The 18,448-nt window shown below is 35.6% G+C and overlaps 1 protein-coding gene and 1 non-coding gene across 2 annotated transcripts; one reads left to right on the forward strand and one right to left on the reverse strand.

Moving 5' to 3' along the window:
* Positions 1 to 453: 453 nt before the first annotated feature.
* LOC111343121 (ubiquitin carboxyl-terminal hydrolase 39) lies at positions 454 to 16,059 on the reverse strand. Its single transcript, XM_088751523.1, has 22 exons — positions 15,920 to 16,059; positions 15,376 to 15,427; positions 14,664 to 14,758; positions 14,502 to 14,581; positions 12,696 to 12,752; positions 12,123 to 12,219; positions 11,196 to 11,251; positions 10,255 to 10,351; positions 9,637 to 9,719; positions 8,354 to 8,399; positions 7,859 to 7,936; positions 7,269 to 7,333; positions 6,870 to 6,915; positions 6,274 to 6,338; positions 6,043 to 6,072; positions 4,885 to 4,932; positions 4,726 to 4,806; positions 4,453 to 4,514; positions 3,630 to 3,742; positions 3,004 to 3,038; positions 2,818 to 2,904; positions 454 to 959 (listed from the first exon to the last, which is right to left on the reverse strand). The coding sequence occupies exons 1-22, from the start codon at positions 16,017 to 16,019 to the stop codon at positions 915 to 917; spliced, it is 1,518 nt and encodes a 505-aa protein (XP_088607649.1). The 5' UTR covers positions 16,020 to 16,059; the 3' UTR covers positions 454 to 914.
* On the forward strand, positions 8,923 to 8,995 carry Trnat-ggu (transfer RNA threonine (anticodon GGU)). The gene has a single exon. It is a non-coding gene; the product is annotated as a tRNA-Thr (tRNA).
* Positions 16,060 to 18,448: the final 2,389 nt, after the last annotated feature.

Genomic DNA, 18,448 nt, shown 5'->3' on the forward strand with positions numbered 1-18,448 from the left:
GGGAAGCTGTACGTAAGGGGAGGGGGGGGGAATTTCATTGTTTCTGCAAGATTGTCTGATAACCTTGGAGTGCTGGTATTTTTAACAATTATTCTATGAGCGTGTGTTGGATATGAGTTGGCTATAATCATCTCATATCCAACAAGCGCAAGTGGAATAATTGTTTTATTAAAAGCATTGAATTAAATTATTAAATTATTTTAAGCTGACACCTACCCTTACCATATTTGTAGATTATGGTATATTGGCTGATATATCATTATGGCTAAGCCAATAAAAAGTCCTGAATTGCATTATCCAATGATCTAGGGTTTAATAAGCAGTGTTATGTCCTCATCAATGTTACAAAGAAAGAAATGAGCCAGTACCCACGTTCGACCAGATGTGCTCTGTAAAGCCATGCAATAAAACAGTTTCCTCTTTGACATCTCTTTACCACAAAATTTTAGAACCTTTCAATGAATGATTTAGCTCTTTTTATTGCATGTATTGAAATGGAATTACAGATGAGTATAACAAACTCAAGTCTCACCAATAGTAGGTGCCATAAAAAAAAAGACTACTCATTAAAAGTTTCTATTCCATAAAAATACAACCTATGTACAATGCGCTTATAACTGAACAACAAGAAAAGGCTCTTTTTGAGGCTAAATGTGAAAATAAACAGAGTATTGCCACACCATTCTGGCTCTTTTAGGAGAACACTATAGAGACCAAAAGGAAGCTTAATGGTAAGTCTGGATTTGCCAGTTAACTTTATTTGGACTTTTCATCAGTTGTATTGAACTGAGTTGGTTTCCCTCAGCTGAAAAGTGTCTTGAAATTTCATAGCCACAGCAGTAAAGTTGTAACTTTTATTTCAGGTTCACACTCATGGGACCTAATCCCTTTCCACTTTTTTCTTCTCTTTCTGACTAAACAGTATCCATCGCTGCTTTATCCTTTTGTAACTCATAAATCTGTGCGACAGAGAGACAAAGTAAGATTTCAATTTTTCTTTGACAGATGAACAAAGAAATTTACAATAACAATCGAGAGCCCTAATTTAGATTACCCAAATGAGATCACGAAAATCTTGGTTATGCAAATTTAGCTGTGAGAGACTCAAACCCCAACTGTTTAGTGCTTTGAATAGATTGTTGCATTTTGTTCTGTGGCAATCCACTTTCCTTGTGCAATGCCTGTTTTAACCCAGAGTATGGATGAGTACCTGCAAACCGTCAAGAAAGCTTGACAGAATGCTTGGAGGGGGATTGGGTTTGTGGGAGGGATTCCTTGTGGTGGACTACAATATCCTTACTTGGAGTAGCAATACACCAATTTGCTTCATGCTGATAGAAACCAAGATAAAACCCAGCCATTAGGGACCACTGAGATGGTAACAAGCATCTAAAGAAGTTCTGCCATCAAAATGGATGGAAATTAATCCATCATGAGAACATATCTCATAGTGGACTCAACAAAGGTGGACTGCACTTAAATTTTAAAGGTAATGAGCAGTTTTATAATAATTTTAAATTGCACCTAGAATGAGATCATGTGCTGTCCATCAATGCCGTGTGGGATCAATTAAGCAACCAAAAGGCTGAAAAATCTGTCTCAATATTGCCTCCTTTGTGCGGTTTTAGAATGGCATCACTCGCACGCACCTCACATATGCGGGAAGCAACCTTGAGAACGTTCATTTTTGTCTAAATGAAGACCTAGAAAACGTCTTCAACTGGCTACAAGTGAACAAACTCATGTTGAACATGACTAAAACCGAATTCATGCTAATAGGGCCGAGGCAGAGACTGAATACTCTCACAGCTTCACCAACAATTAGAATGAATACTCAAGTGAGCCGGGTTACAGCTAAAAAATCGCTTGGTGTAATAATAGACGATAAACTCAATTGGCATAGTCACATCGAAAAACTAACGAAAAAGATCGCCTCTAGTATCGGGGCCCTAAAGCGAATTAGGCACCTGATCCCAGCATCAACCTTAAATCTCATTTACCAAGCTTTAGTAAAACCTCACTTTGAGTACTGTGACATTGTTTGGGGTAGCTGTGGGAAAACCCTACAAGACAAACTGCAGAAATTGCAGAACAGAGCAGCCCGTGTGTTGACATTCTCTAACTACGATGCTGATGCAACTGAGCTACTCGAGTTTTTAGGGTGGAAAAATCTTGCACGCCAGCAGGAAATCCATAAAGCCACCATAATGTTTAGATGTCTGCACGGGCTAGCTCCAAGGTATCTTTATTCAAAGTTTACGTGGCGTGACTCTGCTTATGACCTCAGGGATTCTGAAAATAAGCTTAATGTTCCAATACTGTGCACTAATTATTACAGAAAAAGCTTTAGCTACAATGACGCCACATTACGGAACAGTCTACCACGCGATATAAGGAACACAGAGTCTCTGGGGTTATTTAAACGTAAGATCAATGACATTCTTTAAGTCTAACGCACGGCTTTCACGGAAAACAGCTTTAGCGTTATAGTATGTAGTTTTAATTTTAAATATCTTAGCGTATGTGATATGTATTTTTATAGGCTGATGAATTGATCGTGTTTAAATAAAGATTAAATAAAATAAATAATCAAAAATAAATAAAAACCCCTGAATCAATCAAATGCAGTGTTCTATTTCTTCAACAACATTTTTTCACCAAAATCTGTGTAGGGTACACAGCTTATTTGACAGGGTTTACCAGTCTTAGAAGGACTTTTGAATTCTGATTTCAATATTGAAAATTCCAAAATAAGTGTCCCGAATTTTTCCAGGTTCAAAAATAACAAAACTGATTAAAGTTATTTATGCTACATACCTGTATATATGAATCAGAGAGAGTTATCACTGGAGGCAAAATCTCTTTAACATGAAGATCTTGAAGCTCAAACCACTTGTTTGCACCCTAAACATACATATCAGACAAAATAAACCTCAGTAATATTGTCACTCCTTTACACATAACAATACTTATTACACAAAGGACAAGAACACAGAATCTTACTTTGTGTAGGATGTGAACTTTGAAAGTTCCGGCTCCTGTGAAAAGAAGCAACATGACATTACTTTACATGAAAGGTGTCTACAGAATGTTTACATTAATTCTTTGTTAACATTTGTAAGCTCCTTTGCCACAAGAAAAGGCCTCAGGTGTTTCAAACACTTTGTAAATGAATGCAAGCAACCTCTCTTTATAATAAAGCAAAGATTTTTCTGCTTCCTGCACCCCCCCCCCCCCCATCTCTTCTCCAACAACTCCTCTTTTGCAGTAAAGCTACCAACAACAGTTTTATTTTGACTATTTTGACAACTGCATGGTTTACCAACCCAAAAATATAATGTATTTAATAAACCAATAGACTTAGGTTGAGTATCAAGGCCCAGACACAAGCAGATGCAAAATTGTGTAGTTCTAAACAACTCAGAGTCTTTGAAGGAACTTTGTCACAGAATGGTCTGCAAAGCTTGTACCTGATTCAACAAAAATAAGTCCTGCCCTTGTTTTGGGCACAGTACACTAAACTTGGTTTATCAATTTGCAATCTGATACAGACTTGACATCTTTCACATCTTATAAATCTATAAAACAGTTTAAGTGGTTGGTGGGAAAAGAAGGGGGCAATAATCTACCTTTGCTTGGCTCTCCTTCATGACAAACATTTGCAATCAGATCATATTGAGTATGGGGATGAGCATCTTGTACACTTGGGTCTGAAACTAGGAACTCTGCCATGTCCACCCCCCTGAAAATATGTTTACAAGTAATGATGATTTAATCTGCTATGATGCTAAACGCACAGGAAAGGGGTAGGGATGAATACTAACGCAAAAATATAAAGGTAAGCACAAGGATAATTTAAGGTTCAAGGGTAGTTTGTTAATTAAGTAGGAAGGTGCATACAATGCGCTTATCGGAAATATTTGATTTAACACCTGGCTCCTTGAGTGAGGTCACTCGTTGGAAACATGGTGCTTACTTCTTTATTGAAAAACAGTGGAATATGCCAAAAGCTTTGATGTTTATTTTGAAAAGAATTGAGAAGAATGGAAAACAGACTTGTTATCCCTGGATCCTTCCTAGCTAGAATGACCACGCCAGTTGCAAAATTTTGAAACAAGATTATTTAATTGAAGGAACTGTGCACTCCTATGGACATAATAGTGAAGAGATTGGGACAAAAGACTGTTGATTTTGTGTTATGAGGCTTTAAACATGTACTCCAACAGTGCTGCCACTGAATTAGAAAGGTATGTTTATTGGAATGAGAATGCGTACCCAATAGGGGTACTTATTACAATAGGGGGGGCTTATTAACAAAAACAAATTCTACGGGGGGTGCTTATAAGAGAGGGGGCACATATTGGATGGAGGGCATTCTGTCTTTGTCACTCATGGGAGCTAAAGGATTAACATAAATATCAGAGATTATCAAATTGTCATATTACAACTTACTTGACTGGAAAGTTCACAACAGTGGGATTCTTCTCCACAAAGAACATGTTCTTTGTAAATCTCTACATAACAGAAGTAAAGATTATGCTGTCACAATAATATTTAAATTTCATACATGTATGAAAACAAGACCCAGAAAAATCAAACTTCGAAGAATTCTCCCTTGCACTTCTGTATAATTCATGCATCCCAAATCAGTTTTGCCTTCCTCGTTTGTTTGTTTGTTTTTTTTAAGGAAAAAAATAAATTTGATTGTTTACAAATAAGACATACCTTAACACACATGATCAGATAGGTTGGTAACTTTGTGAGTTCAAACTTCTTGACAAATGTTTCCTTGTATGTTTTATATTCCTATTAAATAAAAGCATAATGTGAATGTCTTTTAATATTTTAACATCCAGATGCAGAAAAAATACAATTCCTAAATACCTTTTCTGATTTGCCATCAAATTTACTTAAAAGCTGGAACAATGGCACCTGATAGAAGAGAGAAAAAAAAAAGGTTAAGTGCAAGTAAACCAGTTGTTCCATCAACTTTAAAGAATCACAATAGAAAATTTAGGCCTCTTAAAATCATGGATGGGCTTCCTTCTACACAAATGTAAGTTTTTCGTAAAAATGGTTATTTTGCAAGTAAATGGCAAATATTGACACAACAATGAGATTTTTAAGTAACTACTGTTACTTAATTTGTTATTTAAACCATCTTTACATGACAATTCCTTGTCAACAAATTTAGAAACTACATAGTCCAAGTTTTGAAAATTGCATATATCTTAAGTTTGTAAACTTTTGATTTGTAGATTGTTATTTTCGAGCTCTTGGAAATGGGGAAAGGAAAACATTTTAACCACAATGTTTTAGATGTTATAAAATTTTGTTCATTTATGTTTGTTTGTTGACCGGCTGACACAGACATGAACAGGAACAGCTGGACTAACACAATGAGCAAACTTTACTCAGGCTGTCAGCCATGCTTTCTACACCAAACACACAGACGCTTCTTTGCATGCACAACACTGCTGACCAATTACAGGCGCTTCTTTGCATGCACAACACTGCTGACCAATTACAGCAGTCCCACCAACAGTTCATACCCCAAAGCTAATAGATTCAAGCAAAGATCATATGTTCTCAATAGTTGGATTAATGCCATTATCTAAGCACTGCACATCCCCACTCCCTTAACATAACAACAGTCAACTGATAACAAGGTTAGGGGAGGGGTAGGTGTGCAGTTACAACTGATAACAAGCTTAGGGGAGGGGTGGGGGTGCAGTTACTCAGATACTGACACTGATCTTATTATTTCATCTTAACCCTTTAACTCCTAGAAGTGATAAACATATAACTTCTCCTTATAACCTAACAAACAGGTAATGAGAAAACTCAAACTTATCAGGCAGAAATTATCTTGATTTAATACCAAATTCTCATAACTAATTTAAAAGGAAATGTCTAGCAGCTAGAGGGGAGAATTAACAATCAGATCTTCAGGGTTCAAGGGTAAAAAAAAAAAAAATTTCAACTTCTGACTAGCCAACTTTGAGCCAAGTACATTTAGCAAGTAAAATCTGGAGTACTAACCTGTGGAATGATGTTCTGCTGATATTCATCCTAAAGAGAACACATTTGAATTAGCAGACAGCACTTTAAATGACAGTGCTTCTTTCTTGACAGTCATCGATACCCTTAAATGTTTTTTATCAAATTATTGAAGACTGACTGAATACTTTAATATATTGTTTCCTTACAAATGTCTTTATCAAATAACAGGAAAGCATAGCATTGCACATTGTGATAAAAACAGTATAATACCTTGTAAAGTGGTGATGGCGGAATATCCAACATCAAGTACATGTAGGGTGAATCAGTTATTTTTTCTGCACAAAAACAAAATAAAAAGATCAAATTCAAGCAGGGAATTTTCTGTTTTTCTCACAATTTTATAAGAACATTCTTAGATATAGATTTTGTGATAAAAACTAGTGATAAAAAAGAACAACATTTTGAACTCTCCAGGGTCATTTTCAAGTTCTAGAAAAATATAAATTATTGGTACAGAACTACTAACAACAGTTTCAAAAATTAAAGAAAATGTAACAAGCATTTAAGATGTGTTATAAATTACACAATTACAAACAATTAAAACCAATTTAAGGATTTGAGTTCAAAAGAGTCTAAAATAATAACTTTAAGTAAATTAAATTATCTAAACCTATCACTCCAATATAACATGCATCACACGGGTCACACTAAAAAAATAAACAACACATTGTTGGCTCACAAGGGGCAGCTTATCTTCCTTTATTCTCAATTCCATTCTTGATCTTTCAACTTGTTTTATTTCTGGGAAAAAAGCTTTAAAGTTGACTGCATCCTCTCTGACCGAAAATAAAAGTTCAACTGCTTACCTTTATATTCTTCTTCATCCACAACCTTCTTAATTTCTTCCTCATTCTTTGACAGATATGGAAATTTAAGCAAAAAACCCAATTATGGTAGACATGAAATTCAAGAATAATTTTATCATAAACTTGTTAATAATAACTATTCTACAAAGTGAAGGTAGCTATTAGTGGATATTTACTGACCCACAAAGCAGTGAGGTATTTATCCACTGCTAACCACCTATGCTGACAATTTCAGGTGCAAATCCTATGCACATTGCTCAGAGGTGAATAGCAAAGGATATTCAGAGTTTGAGTAGCCAATTAGAGTGCACCGTCAATGCTATCCACTGTGTAATATCGAAAGGACTCTTTAAAATTTGTAACTAAGAATACTAAGGGTAATGTTGTTTCTTTTCATACCTCAGTCTGGGGAAGTTTTCGAGACGTCACCTTCATCTTGCCTCGAAAAGTTTTGTAAATAACACCTAATGTTGGAGTAAAAGGAACTATATAAGATAAATCTCACTATTGTAAAGGAAAGAGATGTTTGGCAATTTCGAATTAAGTAGACCGGAAATATTCTTAGCAATGTTGTGTTGAACAAAAGTTTGTCTGGAAACACATGATGTTTGGGGCATGGGTTTGACTTCCCATTTTACCACTGCCATCATGATGGAAGTTCTTTTATGGATTTTGTTTCCATTTATTGACATCATAGAGCAGTGTTCAATTGAGAATGAAGAGGGATCCTGGATTGCTTTGGTTTTACTTCATTTCACTCTGTGATTGGTCCAGAACATGTGCCCCATCCAATCAAATGCAATAGTAAAACAAATCTCAACTTAATCACTTGCATTTCCCTGTGATTCAAGCAGGTTTTCTGTTTTTACTTAAATAAGTTTTAAAGATCTTAGGAGACTTTTAAATTCTGAATTATCAGCAAACTGACATTATTTTATTCAAGGAAGTTTAAGGGGCAATGTTCCACAAACACTCCCAGGTCAACTTACTGCTTGTTGCCTTCTTTGTTCCACCAAGAGTTGTATGCAGAGAGTTAAGAAACCATGATAAAAACTCCACTGGATCACCTGATAAACCAAACTAAATTATTACAGTACTGACATTGAAGGAATTATTGATTGAATTTTCAAACATCAAACAAGCTCCCTGGTGAATTCTTTTCTTCTGAGAAGTCAATCGTTTACTTTTATAATAATATCATTCAATCAAGCATAATTATAAACTTGACAACTTGTCTAGTAACAAGGTTTTTAACATGCCCGCCGACTCGTAAGTTCAACAACGCAACGTGCATGGCTTCCCATTTTCGGGGTGCCCGTGCAAGTCACTCAGGGGTCCCTGAGGGGATCCCCAAAGGTTTCAGTATTCTAACATTTACCACATTTTTTGTTGGCTGACTACGCCACTTTTACATGCACCAGCAAGAAGGTTATGGAAAACAATTTAAGGAGAAGGTTAAAGACACAGGAAATTACCAAATTTACCTTGTTCAGTAAACTGGAATCTCTTTTTGCTACAAAGCACCACAGCCTTAAAAAAGAATTCATTAAGTACTCCTTAGTCACAGTAAAGAAAGAGAAACTGTTTGAATCTTTTTTTTTTAACTCTTCACACCCTAACATCAGTATGCAAATTCTCCATACTGTTCTCTATACATTTCCTAATAGGCTGACAAGGAGAATTTGTTAAACAATCAAGAGCCTCTTAGGTTAGTGATCATTCCTTCTATTCTCATGACCTTACTCTTTGATTCAGGGGTGATACTGTTTGGAGAAACTAGATGCTAATTACTCTTAGGCATTTAAGGATTTAAAGGTTGTGGTATTAGCCTTTATACATGAAAGACTTTCCTACTCAAATGTTACCGACCCATTTAAAAAGACCATTTTCACTACTGCTTAAATAAGTAGTGTTCATTACTGCGAAGATTGCTCTCAAACTCACTTCTTCAACCTCAGTTCACATTATATGATTTTCATATATTCACAAACGTTGACTCATCACCTCACGGGTTTATTATAAATGAACATACGGTAATGACCACCTCCCAGTTGGCTTGTTAGTTCAGTTGGTAGAGCACTGCACTGGTATTGCAGAGGTCATGGGTTCAAATCCCGTACGGGCCTGAACATTTTTCAAGTCTTATCTTCACTACTGCTTATTAAGTAGTGTTGATTACTGCGAAGATCACTCTCATACTCATTTCTTTAACTGCAGTTCAAATATATGATTTCCTATATTCACAAATGTTTAAAAAAAACCAGTTATGCAATGTGTTTCACAAGTTTCCAACAGGTTGTTATCAAGATTAGTTTTCAATTGAGTGTTGTAAGTAAGCCATGGTTACTTTGGTTGTGCTTGACTTTGCTCTGTGATTGATCCAGAAACTCAACCAATCAGAATCAAAACTAAAACAAATTGAGATTTGGTCCCTCACATTTTCCCACATTTAACAAAATTAGACTGTTTTTACTTTGAGATCTTGCATGATGATGTCCACCTTTGCTCCAATTCACAGTTGTAATTGGGTCCAATTGGTTTAATTTTTTTTTTTGAAACTCGATCTGAGACTGCTTATCCATAATCTTTGCAGATTCGCTGTGTTGAGCATAATAATTAACAAGGAGAGGTTGATTTTTTTTCTGCGTTCGAATCAACAATCAGAAAATTAATGTAGATCATTACTGACAACAGTGGGTAATTGAAATATACAAGAACAAGCTTTACTGAGGAAAGTTCTGATGAAAATATAGAGTAGTGCACCTACCTGCAACATCTCATGAGGGCTGACATGGGCTTTAAAGTTACGTGGATTCCAAATTTTTCTTATTAGCTCTCCAAACCTGTTTACTATTAATAACAAAAGTGCAAAACAGGAAGTCAATGACCATACAAAGTAATAAATTCAACAAATGCTATTTAATTAAAAACACTTGACATGTAGTAAAGAATGGTAACAGGGGTAAAGAGATGAACAACAAACTTATTGACATATGACTTTGATACCCATACTTAATTCAGAAAACAATTAATGAGAATACTCAAACTAATGGTAAGTAAAAGTTATCTTAATCCTTATAAAATTCTCATTGCTAATTTTCAAGGAAATGTGTAACAGCCAGAGGGGAGAATTAGCAAACAGATCTCAGGAGTTCAGGATTAAACATTTACTAAATAAATAGAGGTACTAACAAGTGTTTCATTTGAATATGTAAAACTACTCTCCCAGTAGGTTCATACTACTTACAGAGAAAAATGTTATATGCAAAGACTCGAAATCATTTGTGGAGCATGACCTGTAACGTTTCTCTATCAGATTGGAATTGGACCATGCACCCAAGTGAACAATGCTCTTGCTACTTCTTGCATTGATTTCAGTTCTTACCTAGGGGAAACATGATATCTCCAGGAGGACGCTTGATGCTTTGATAGTTTTCTTCTCGAAGGAAAAAATCCCGAATTGGTGGAACAAATGCCAATGCCTGAAGATTGAAATAAGGACATTACTGGTTATAAGACTCAGTAAGATCAGTCATAATTAATCCATCAATAATATAAAAGTAAGATTGTCCTGTTCAGTCAACAGCATACAAGCGGGTAATGTGGTATTTAATAAGATGTTAGGCTGATGACATCACAGACAAATCAACCAATCAATGCATGAACCAGACTTGTAACATTGAACTGGCACACAAGAAAATCAACCTCACCCAGACAATTAGGATGTAAAACATGAAGCTAAATTATTGTGTTTTTTGTTGTTGTCCTCTTTTGTTAAAGTTTTTCCTCCATTTCAAAAATTTCAAATTTTAATGAATACAAAAAAGAGAGAGAACATGGAGAAGGACAGTGTAGTTCAGCTAATTAGATGCCTTAAGTTTAATAATAAGTCAAATTACATTTTTCCATGCATTAAAATGAAACAAAACAAATTAAAGGAAGGAAATTAGGAATTAAGTTATAAACAAAAGATGATAGATAACACAAGATCAAGGAAAGACTCACAGTAATTAATATTGAGAAGAATAATATACGAAAAATGCTCTTTTAAAAAGTTTTCTTGTAAGTGATGTGTCAATAATGTCTGTGAAAATCCTGATTATTAGAAACTTCTTCTTACAGTATCACTATTTTAATAAAGATTTTTAATAGAATTCATATTTAAAATACTAATTCTATCAAACTGGAGATAGGAATTGACAAACTTATTTTGACAAGATACTAAATTCTCTTTATTTATGAGTAAAGAAATGTTTGGCAGCCAGTAGGGAGAATTCTGAATCAGATCATGGGAGGTGAAGAGTTAGGAGCTATCATACTCCATACCTGTAATACTACATTCAGGTAATCATTTGCTTTGATGTTATTCAATCCAACAATTCCTGTAAAAGAATACAACATAAAAAGCCTAATAAACAAGACAAATAAATAGAGGATAAGTTTGTAAAGAAACTGTAGTGATATTACAGGAAAATTTGGTTTTATCAACTAAGTTAATGATGTGAATTAGCCACTGTACAGAGCCTCTAAAGCTGATCAAGTGTTAGCCCTGTGTCAGAAGAAATAGATGAATAATGGGTTGTATGTCCTTAGCATGCAGAAAAATTTAGCTCCTCATCATTCATGGGAACATGACAACATTAAGAACAAGAATGAATTAGTTATTTGAAAAATGTTTGTTTGTAAAATGGGGATCAAGGGAGCCGATTTAAAAGTTAAATTTTTGTAATTAAATAGAGTTTTACTACAAACCAAACAGCCTAGATGTAGGAAAAGCTACAGAGAGCCATATGTAGCATATGAATAAAGGCTGATAGTTTCTAAAGAAACTGTTTGGGGCTGCGTCGGTGGGGGTAACGAAATAATTTGGATATATCAACAAAGTTGAAATGGCAAATTGGCCACCGTAACGATTACAAAAGCTGACGTTTCGAGCGTTAGCCCTTCATCGGAGCGAAGGGCTAACGCTCAAAACGTCAGCTTTTGTAATCATTACTGTGGCCAATTTACCATTTCAACTTTGTTGATATATCCATGATGTAGCATAGAATGATTTTGAGAGATTTAAATAAGTGTCTGGCAGTGTCTAAACAAGTTATTTTGATCTCTCCTTGACAAAAATGAGACAGATCACAATAAGCACAGTTATGATGTTATTTTTCTAGCACAGCAAAATACCATGATACCAAATTTAAAAAAAAAAGGGGGGGGGGCTTTACTATTCCTTGAATCTAATAAAATACTAAGATTTACCAGGTAGATAAGTAGTGCCATCAAACGCCCTGGACAGCTTTGCTGATTTATCCAACAGCGTAATGTCATTTTTGGTGAACGTTGGGTTTAAGACATACTAAAAAGAAACAGTTATCTATTTAGTTGCTTTCCATATCTTACAGTATTGTTGCCACAATTTATACTTTAAAATGATCTGAGAAGATCAAGTCAGGAATGCCGTATCATTGTTACCTTCAGTTAGCATTTTCATTGTACATATGAAAGACTTCTCAAATAATTTGTTTGAGACAGTGATAACCTGCAAAAAGTAATTATCCTTGTGCAATAACTTCAGTTTTTCCCATCAAATGTTATATTTGTGATAATTTCAATCTTCAATATTGAATAGACAAATACAACCATTAGGTTATGAATACTTTTATGTACATTTGATTACAATTTCAATAAAAAAAAAGGTATAATAGAAATTACATTTGTGCAAACATTTTTTTTGACACTACAAGATGAGTAGTGTTTTCTATTAATTGACTTGTATGATCATTAATTGAAGATATAAACAGCTCAAACCTCAGTTCAGTTGTTCAAACTTACCTTTATGTCATCTAAAGAAGAGTCAATAACTTCATAGTTATCAGGTAAACAGTAAAACTGAAAGAAATGGTTTTAACATTATTCTTTAATCATCATCATAATGATTTCATATATTATAAATTACCTTCAAATCTACATTCTCTGATTTGTCAAAAACTTGTTGTTTAGTATGAGTTTCATTCTATTTCAATGCACTTTGATAGCATGAAGAAATGGTGCTTTATGAACATTTCATCTATTGTCTGCAGTGTCTGGAAATTTCATGAGACAAATTTATCAAAAAATTTCCAAAAGAAGTGGTTTCCCTCCCAAAAACATATGCTTTGGGATAGTGAAATCATTTTCAAAACCATTTCTACATTATTCAGTAAGCAGGTAATGAGGTCACCCAAACTTATCACATAGAAGTTGTTCTCTTGATCTACCAGTAACATCAAATTCTCTCCACTAGTTTACAAGGAAATAAGTTTGCTGCAGGACCTGAGGGGAGAACTGATAATCAGATAATTTGGATATATCAACAAAGTTGAAGTGGTAAATTGGCCACCGTAACGATTCCAAAAGCTGACGTTTCGAGCGTTAGCCCTTCATCGGAGCGAATAGAGGAATTGTGGGTTGCGTGTGCTTTTAAAGGCAGAGAATGGAGCTACGTTATTGGTGGGAATATGGCAACGAAAAAAACAAGAATAAATTAGTGGAATGAAAAGCGTTCGTTGATCCCTGTGGGATTTAGACTGCCGGTTTGAAAGATGAGCTTTTGTTCAAGATTTTTACGGCTTTCCGTGCTACCTAAGTGTAAGGAAAGACCGCAGATACTTGGAGACTAATAAAGGGTCACCAACTGGGGACCACAGTAATTGGCTATCGCTGTTGTGGTTGCCTGCCCCTTATCGTTAATGTAATTCATTCACATTCTATATTGTATGTATTGTCGGCAAAGCTAATAAACTTTGAAATAAAAGATAGTGCTAAGAAGTCACGACGTTTCAACCTCTCTGAGGTCATTATCAAGTGAGTAAGTTTTCCAAATCAGCATAAATATGTTGAAGCAAGTTGAAGACGATAAAATGTGGCAAACGCTAAAATATGTGAAAAAGTGTAAACAATATACAATGGAAGAGAATAAAAGAATAAAATAATAAAATAATCAAGAATGAAATTAGGGTCAGGGAAGACAAACCCCCTCTTGTGAGTCAACAATGGGTGGTGTATTCATTTCAGTGTGGCCTGTGTGATGCAGGCTGTGTCGGCTACATGTGTCGACACTTACAACAACGAATTGAAGAACACAAAGAATCGGCAATCGGACACCACCTCAGGGATCAGCAGGACTTGGAGCCAAAAGACATCACACAGAATTTTCAAATCTTAAGGAAGTGTTAGAACAAATTTGACTGCCTTGTTTTTGAAATGTTTTTTATCAAAGAACTGAAACCAACCCTAAACAAACAGTGCTATTCAATTCGCGCCAAACTATTTCTTTATAGAACAATTCGTGCTATGATTATTTTAATCTTTTATTCTTTTATTCTCTTCCATTGTATATTGTTTACACTTTTTCACATATTTTAGCATTCGCCACATTTTATCATCTTCAACTTGCTTCAACATATTTATGGTGATTTGGAAAACTTACTCACTTGAAAATAACCTCAGAGAGGTCGAAACGTCGTGACTTCTTAGCGCTAGCTTTTATTCAAAGTCGATTTCTAAGATACTACTTATTGAAGCTAATAAATTAGATAGAATTAAATTAATCAAGTTTTACTTGTAATCATAAGACAAAGTATTTCAAGTCAGTCTCACCTTGAGTGTATGGAGATTAAGAAAAACGTGATGATCAACTTGTACACTATGTGTGTAAGCATGAGAGCGCCGTCCACGGCCTGTGGAAAAAAATAAAAATCATAAAACACTTTATCATCCCTTTTTGGTAACACTACGACATAGAAATCTTATAATTCTCACCTTGAAAATACTTTCCACACACCAAGCAGGCATACACATTGATGTGAGATAACGACACAGAACACAGCTTCTCAAAATCAAAATCAAGAACATGCCTGTAAGAAAATTGGGTTATTTAGGGCATGTCTGCCACTCAGTTACAATAAACATGAAAAGAAAAAAGAACTTGGGGGCAATCATGTTAAAAGGAGAGAGAAGGTTAAGTAAAATAATGATGAAATTAAGTCTCTATGAAATATGATACAAGGACTTACTGGTACTCTATAAAGAGGCTATCACTACATTTAGATGAAGCAAAAAGCAACATTTTGTCTCATTTTTCTTAGCAGACTGCAGCTTTTTTGTGTTGCTGAGGTCTAATTTTTGTAATTCTGGGATCAAGGAGCAGAAAGTTAACACAGAAGGAAATGTAACAGCAACAAATTTGATTACTTGCTGAATCACATCACACTTTAGTGACAACTCTTCAATCTTTGCTGCCTTGAAGGAAAGACCCAAACAACAAGGTCAAACAAAAAAAAAACTATTCCTTCCCCAAGCCTACCCTTTATTTAAATTTTTTTCATATATTTTTTCCTGCAGGAAACTAATTTTATGAGGTTGGGGGGTCAATTTGCAAAATCTACTCAATTTCAAAACTCACAAAAGTTTCTCCTTGTTTAATTGTGTGGAAGTTTTTTTAAGTACATGATCAGTAAATATTCAACAGTACCTGTCTATGGTGTCAAGATAAGGACAATGTCTACTCTGATAAGCACTGTGTTCTGGAAAAAAAAAAAAAAGGGAATAAAATCTGACTTGGTTGTTTTTGGAGCGAGAGGGGTATTTTCTGTACAAAGGGTTTGAAAGTAAAAGCTACTTTATTTATCATAAATTTATATTAATCGCGTGAATAAGCCAGGTAACGTTTCTGAAAAAAGTGATGAAGGGATCGGAAGTACCATTTGTAATGGAACGAGCTAGAACTCAAAACCAAAGTGAAGAGAAAAAAGAACCATCACAGACGTGACCTCTCTCAGATGAGAACTACAATAGTTGTCAAATTTTGCTCCCCTCTCTTAACGTTGCGTCTTTTCTTCCTGGAACTTTTACCGTTAACAACTATGACGAGGGAGGAAGCAAAGGGGAATGTTTTAGCAGGAGATTGTAGCAGTAATTCATTAAATAATAACACGAGGATCACGATCAAATCTTCAACAATCCTGCCCTTCGCATCATTTCGAGTTACATTATCCAGCCTTGTCTACTAGCAGTACCTTGTTTCCTTCGAGCTTCCTCTTCTTCCTCATCGTCGCTGTAGTTTTCAACAAGAGGTCTTTTTATTCCTCGAACTTCCACCTCGTCGTCCTCCGCCATTTTGAATCTCAGAATAGAATCCAGGCTCTACGCGCCGTAAGATATGGCGGGAATGTTTCTTTGGATTCGCCGGAGAGATTCTGGAGACGATAACATGGTTTTCTAGGAGGGCCACTACAGAGGGAGTGGAGGAGGCGACTATTGAAAATTGAGTCTTACTTTATTCATCCCCTCTCCTCTTTCCTCCTTTTGGAACCTGATGGGGTTTTTTCTTCGGGTAAAATATTCACATTGCATTAACAATTATTCCGTGAGCGCCTCCTGGTTAGCTCAATTAACAGAGCGCTGGACTGATGTGCGGGAGGTCGAGGGTTCGAGCCCCGGCCGGACCAACACTTAAGGTCTTAAAATAATTGAGAAGAATATGCTGCCTTTCTATAACATCAAGAAATGGTTTAGATGTTCTAGTCTTCTCGGATAGGGACGAACAAATGGAGGTCCCGTCTCCTGCAGGGTTAGGGGTAGGAGACGTTAATTTCCCACGCACGAGATTACTGTGTGATGGATGTCCTCCCCTGGGGTGGGATGGGTGGGTGTTGTCTTGCGATTATATGAGCCTCTGGCTCGGGCAATATGGGCAACCATGCACCACGCAAAGACATTAAACTTGATTACAGGATTGATTACAGGATTGATTACAGGAGCGCACGTTGAATACGAGATAGTAAATAGCCAACAAGGTAGGTACGTAGCGCCGGGTTGGCTATAACCTCTCTCCTATCCAACAATCTCAAATGGAAGAGCTTCATCATTAGTTTTCATTAAATCCTGAATGGTTGGATATTTTCCGGCGCAATTCACTTTAATGAAAACGGAATATGAGCTGATAACTGGAGTTGAGTGAACCAATCAGAACACTAGAAACGCAATATTCAGAATCGAAAATTTAGTAAATGCTTAAACTTCATTTGCACAAGCCTAGTAGTCGTACAATCGTAAAACGAACTTGCTTTATGGTGGTAGTTGTAGCTCTTTTATAAGACGATAAGTCTTTGGTTGTAAAATATAAACCAACCGCACCTGTCAAAGATTGATCAGTTTTGAATGGAAGATACGAACTATTTGAATTATTGTTAAATTTTCCATTCAGCGATGTTTTTAAATGCATTTGAAACTCTAAAAACCAGTTAAGACACTTCATTTTAGGCAATGAATGTTCAATAAGTTAAAATTTTCAATAATCGTATTTTGCCTTTCTTTGCTCCTCAATACAAGAAGCTTTCCTAAGCCGTAACTCAGTGTAGTTTAAAACTCCTCAGTTAAACTCTTAAAAAGAATATTGTTCAGTTGTATCCCGTTTAAAGAACATATCAATGATATCAACACCACATAGTTACTTAGAGAGAGGTACAAACTAAATTTATGTCGATAAAGATGTTTTTTTCGTTATGTCATGAGCGTGAGACTGAAGACTCTCCATGAGAGACCTGGACAAGAAGAGCCACCTAGTGGAATGTCCACTGCTAAATTATTTATTATTTATTTATTATTATTATGAGGAGTCAAACCTCAGACAATCGGGTTCAGCGCTCCGATACTCTACCACTGAGCTACAGAGGGCTCTATGGTGAGCAAGGCCAAATATGACACGTGTCCTGCATGCTACCACAAACGATAAAGTAAAGTCTTTTTTTTTTGCTTTTAAAGGTCTATGGTCGGTCACGTATGCAATCGACGACAAGCGTAAAAGAACCTTTCCTGTCAGTTTTAAGATACTTGTTAGTTACTGTAATGTATTTTTCATTCTTTATTGATGCAATCCTGCTAGATTAAGGATTAATATTCTGTTTGCGTTGGTATTGTGTCAGTAATGTGTCGGTCGACGCGTCGGTTGATCTTACCAACGCGTCGGTACGTGTTGGCTGACCGGCGTTGGTAATGTGTCTGTGGTGTGTCGGTAGTGTGTCGACTGACGCGTTGGCCAATACGTTGGTGGGACGAGATTCTTTAACTTTACCTTAAGCTACTGCTCGCCTAGACTAGCTTTACCTAACTGTGAGCAGTGTTCATCTTGTTTCGTTTTTCGAACTTGGAAACTGGGTATAAACTTGTGATGACATGAAACACTTTCCTATAGGGTTTTGCAAAGTTAAAAGTCGAAAGCTCATTTCGTTTCTCCTTAGATTTTGATGTATTCCTTTCATAGATTTGAGAGTTTTGTACTGAACACAATTACTTTTCATCTGAAACTCCCAAATGTTGAAGTGGATCGAGAAACTTCTTTTGTGATGAAACAAAGTTTCGAAATTGCGTAAGTACAGACGGATAAACGGACGTATAGACAAGTCAATACTAAGTGTTTTCACCTTGATATGTCGTCATATTCCCTTACGAGCTCCGCTCTACTTGAATTCAAAGCGATTTTGCAAAATTTAAATATCATATTATAGAAATACAAATAAGGCCTTTTATTGCTCAAAAAGTATTTT

This window comes from Stylophora pistillata, chromosome 3 (assembly GCF_964205215.1).
Source record: "Stylophora pistillata chromosome 3, jaStyPist1.2, whole genome shotgun sequence".
Lineage (NCBI taxonomy): Eukaryota > Metazoa > Cnidaria > Anthozoa > Scleractinia > Pocilloporidae > Stylophora > Stylophora pistillata.

Excerpts from the sequence above, each read along its gene's own strand:
- LOC111343121 (XM_088751523.1), bottom strand. The coding sequence starts at position 16,019 with ATGGCGGAGGACGACGAGGTGGAAGTTCGAGGAATAAAAAGACCTCTT. Across the intron at positions 12,753-14,501 it reads TTAATCTCCATACACTCAAG|TTTTACTGTTTACCTGATAA; the intron begins GTGAGACTGACT and ends CATTTCTTTCAG. Across the intron at positions 2,905-3,003 it reads AAGTTCACATCCTACACAAA|GGTGCAAACAAGTGGTTTGA; the intron begins GTAAGATTCTGT and ends ATGTATGTTTAG.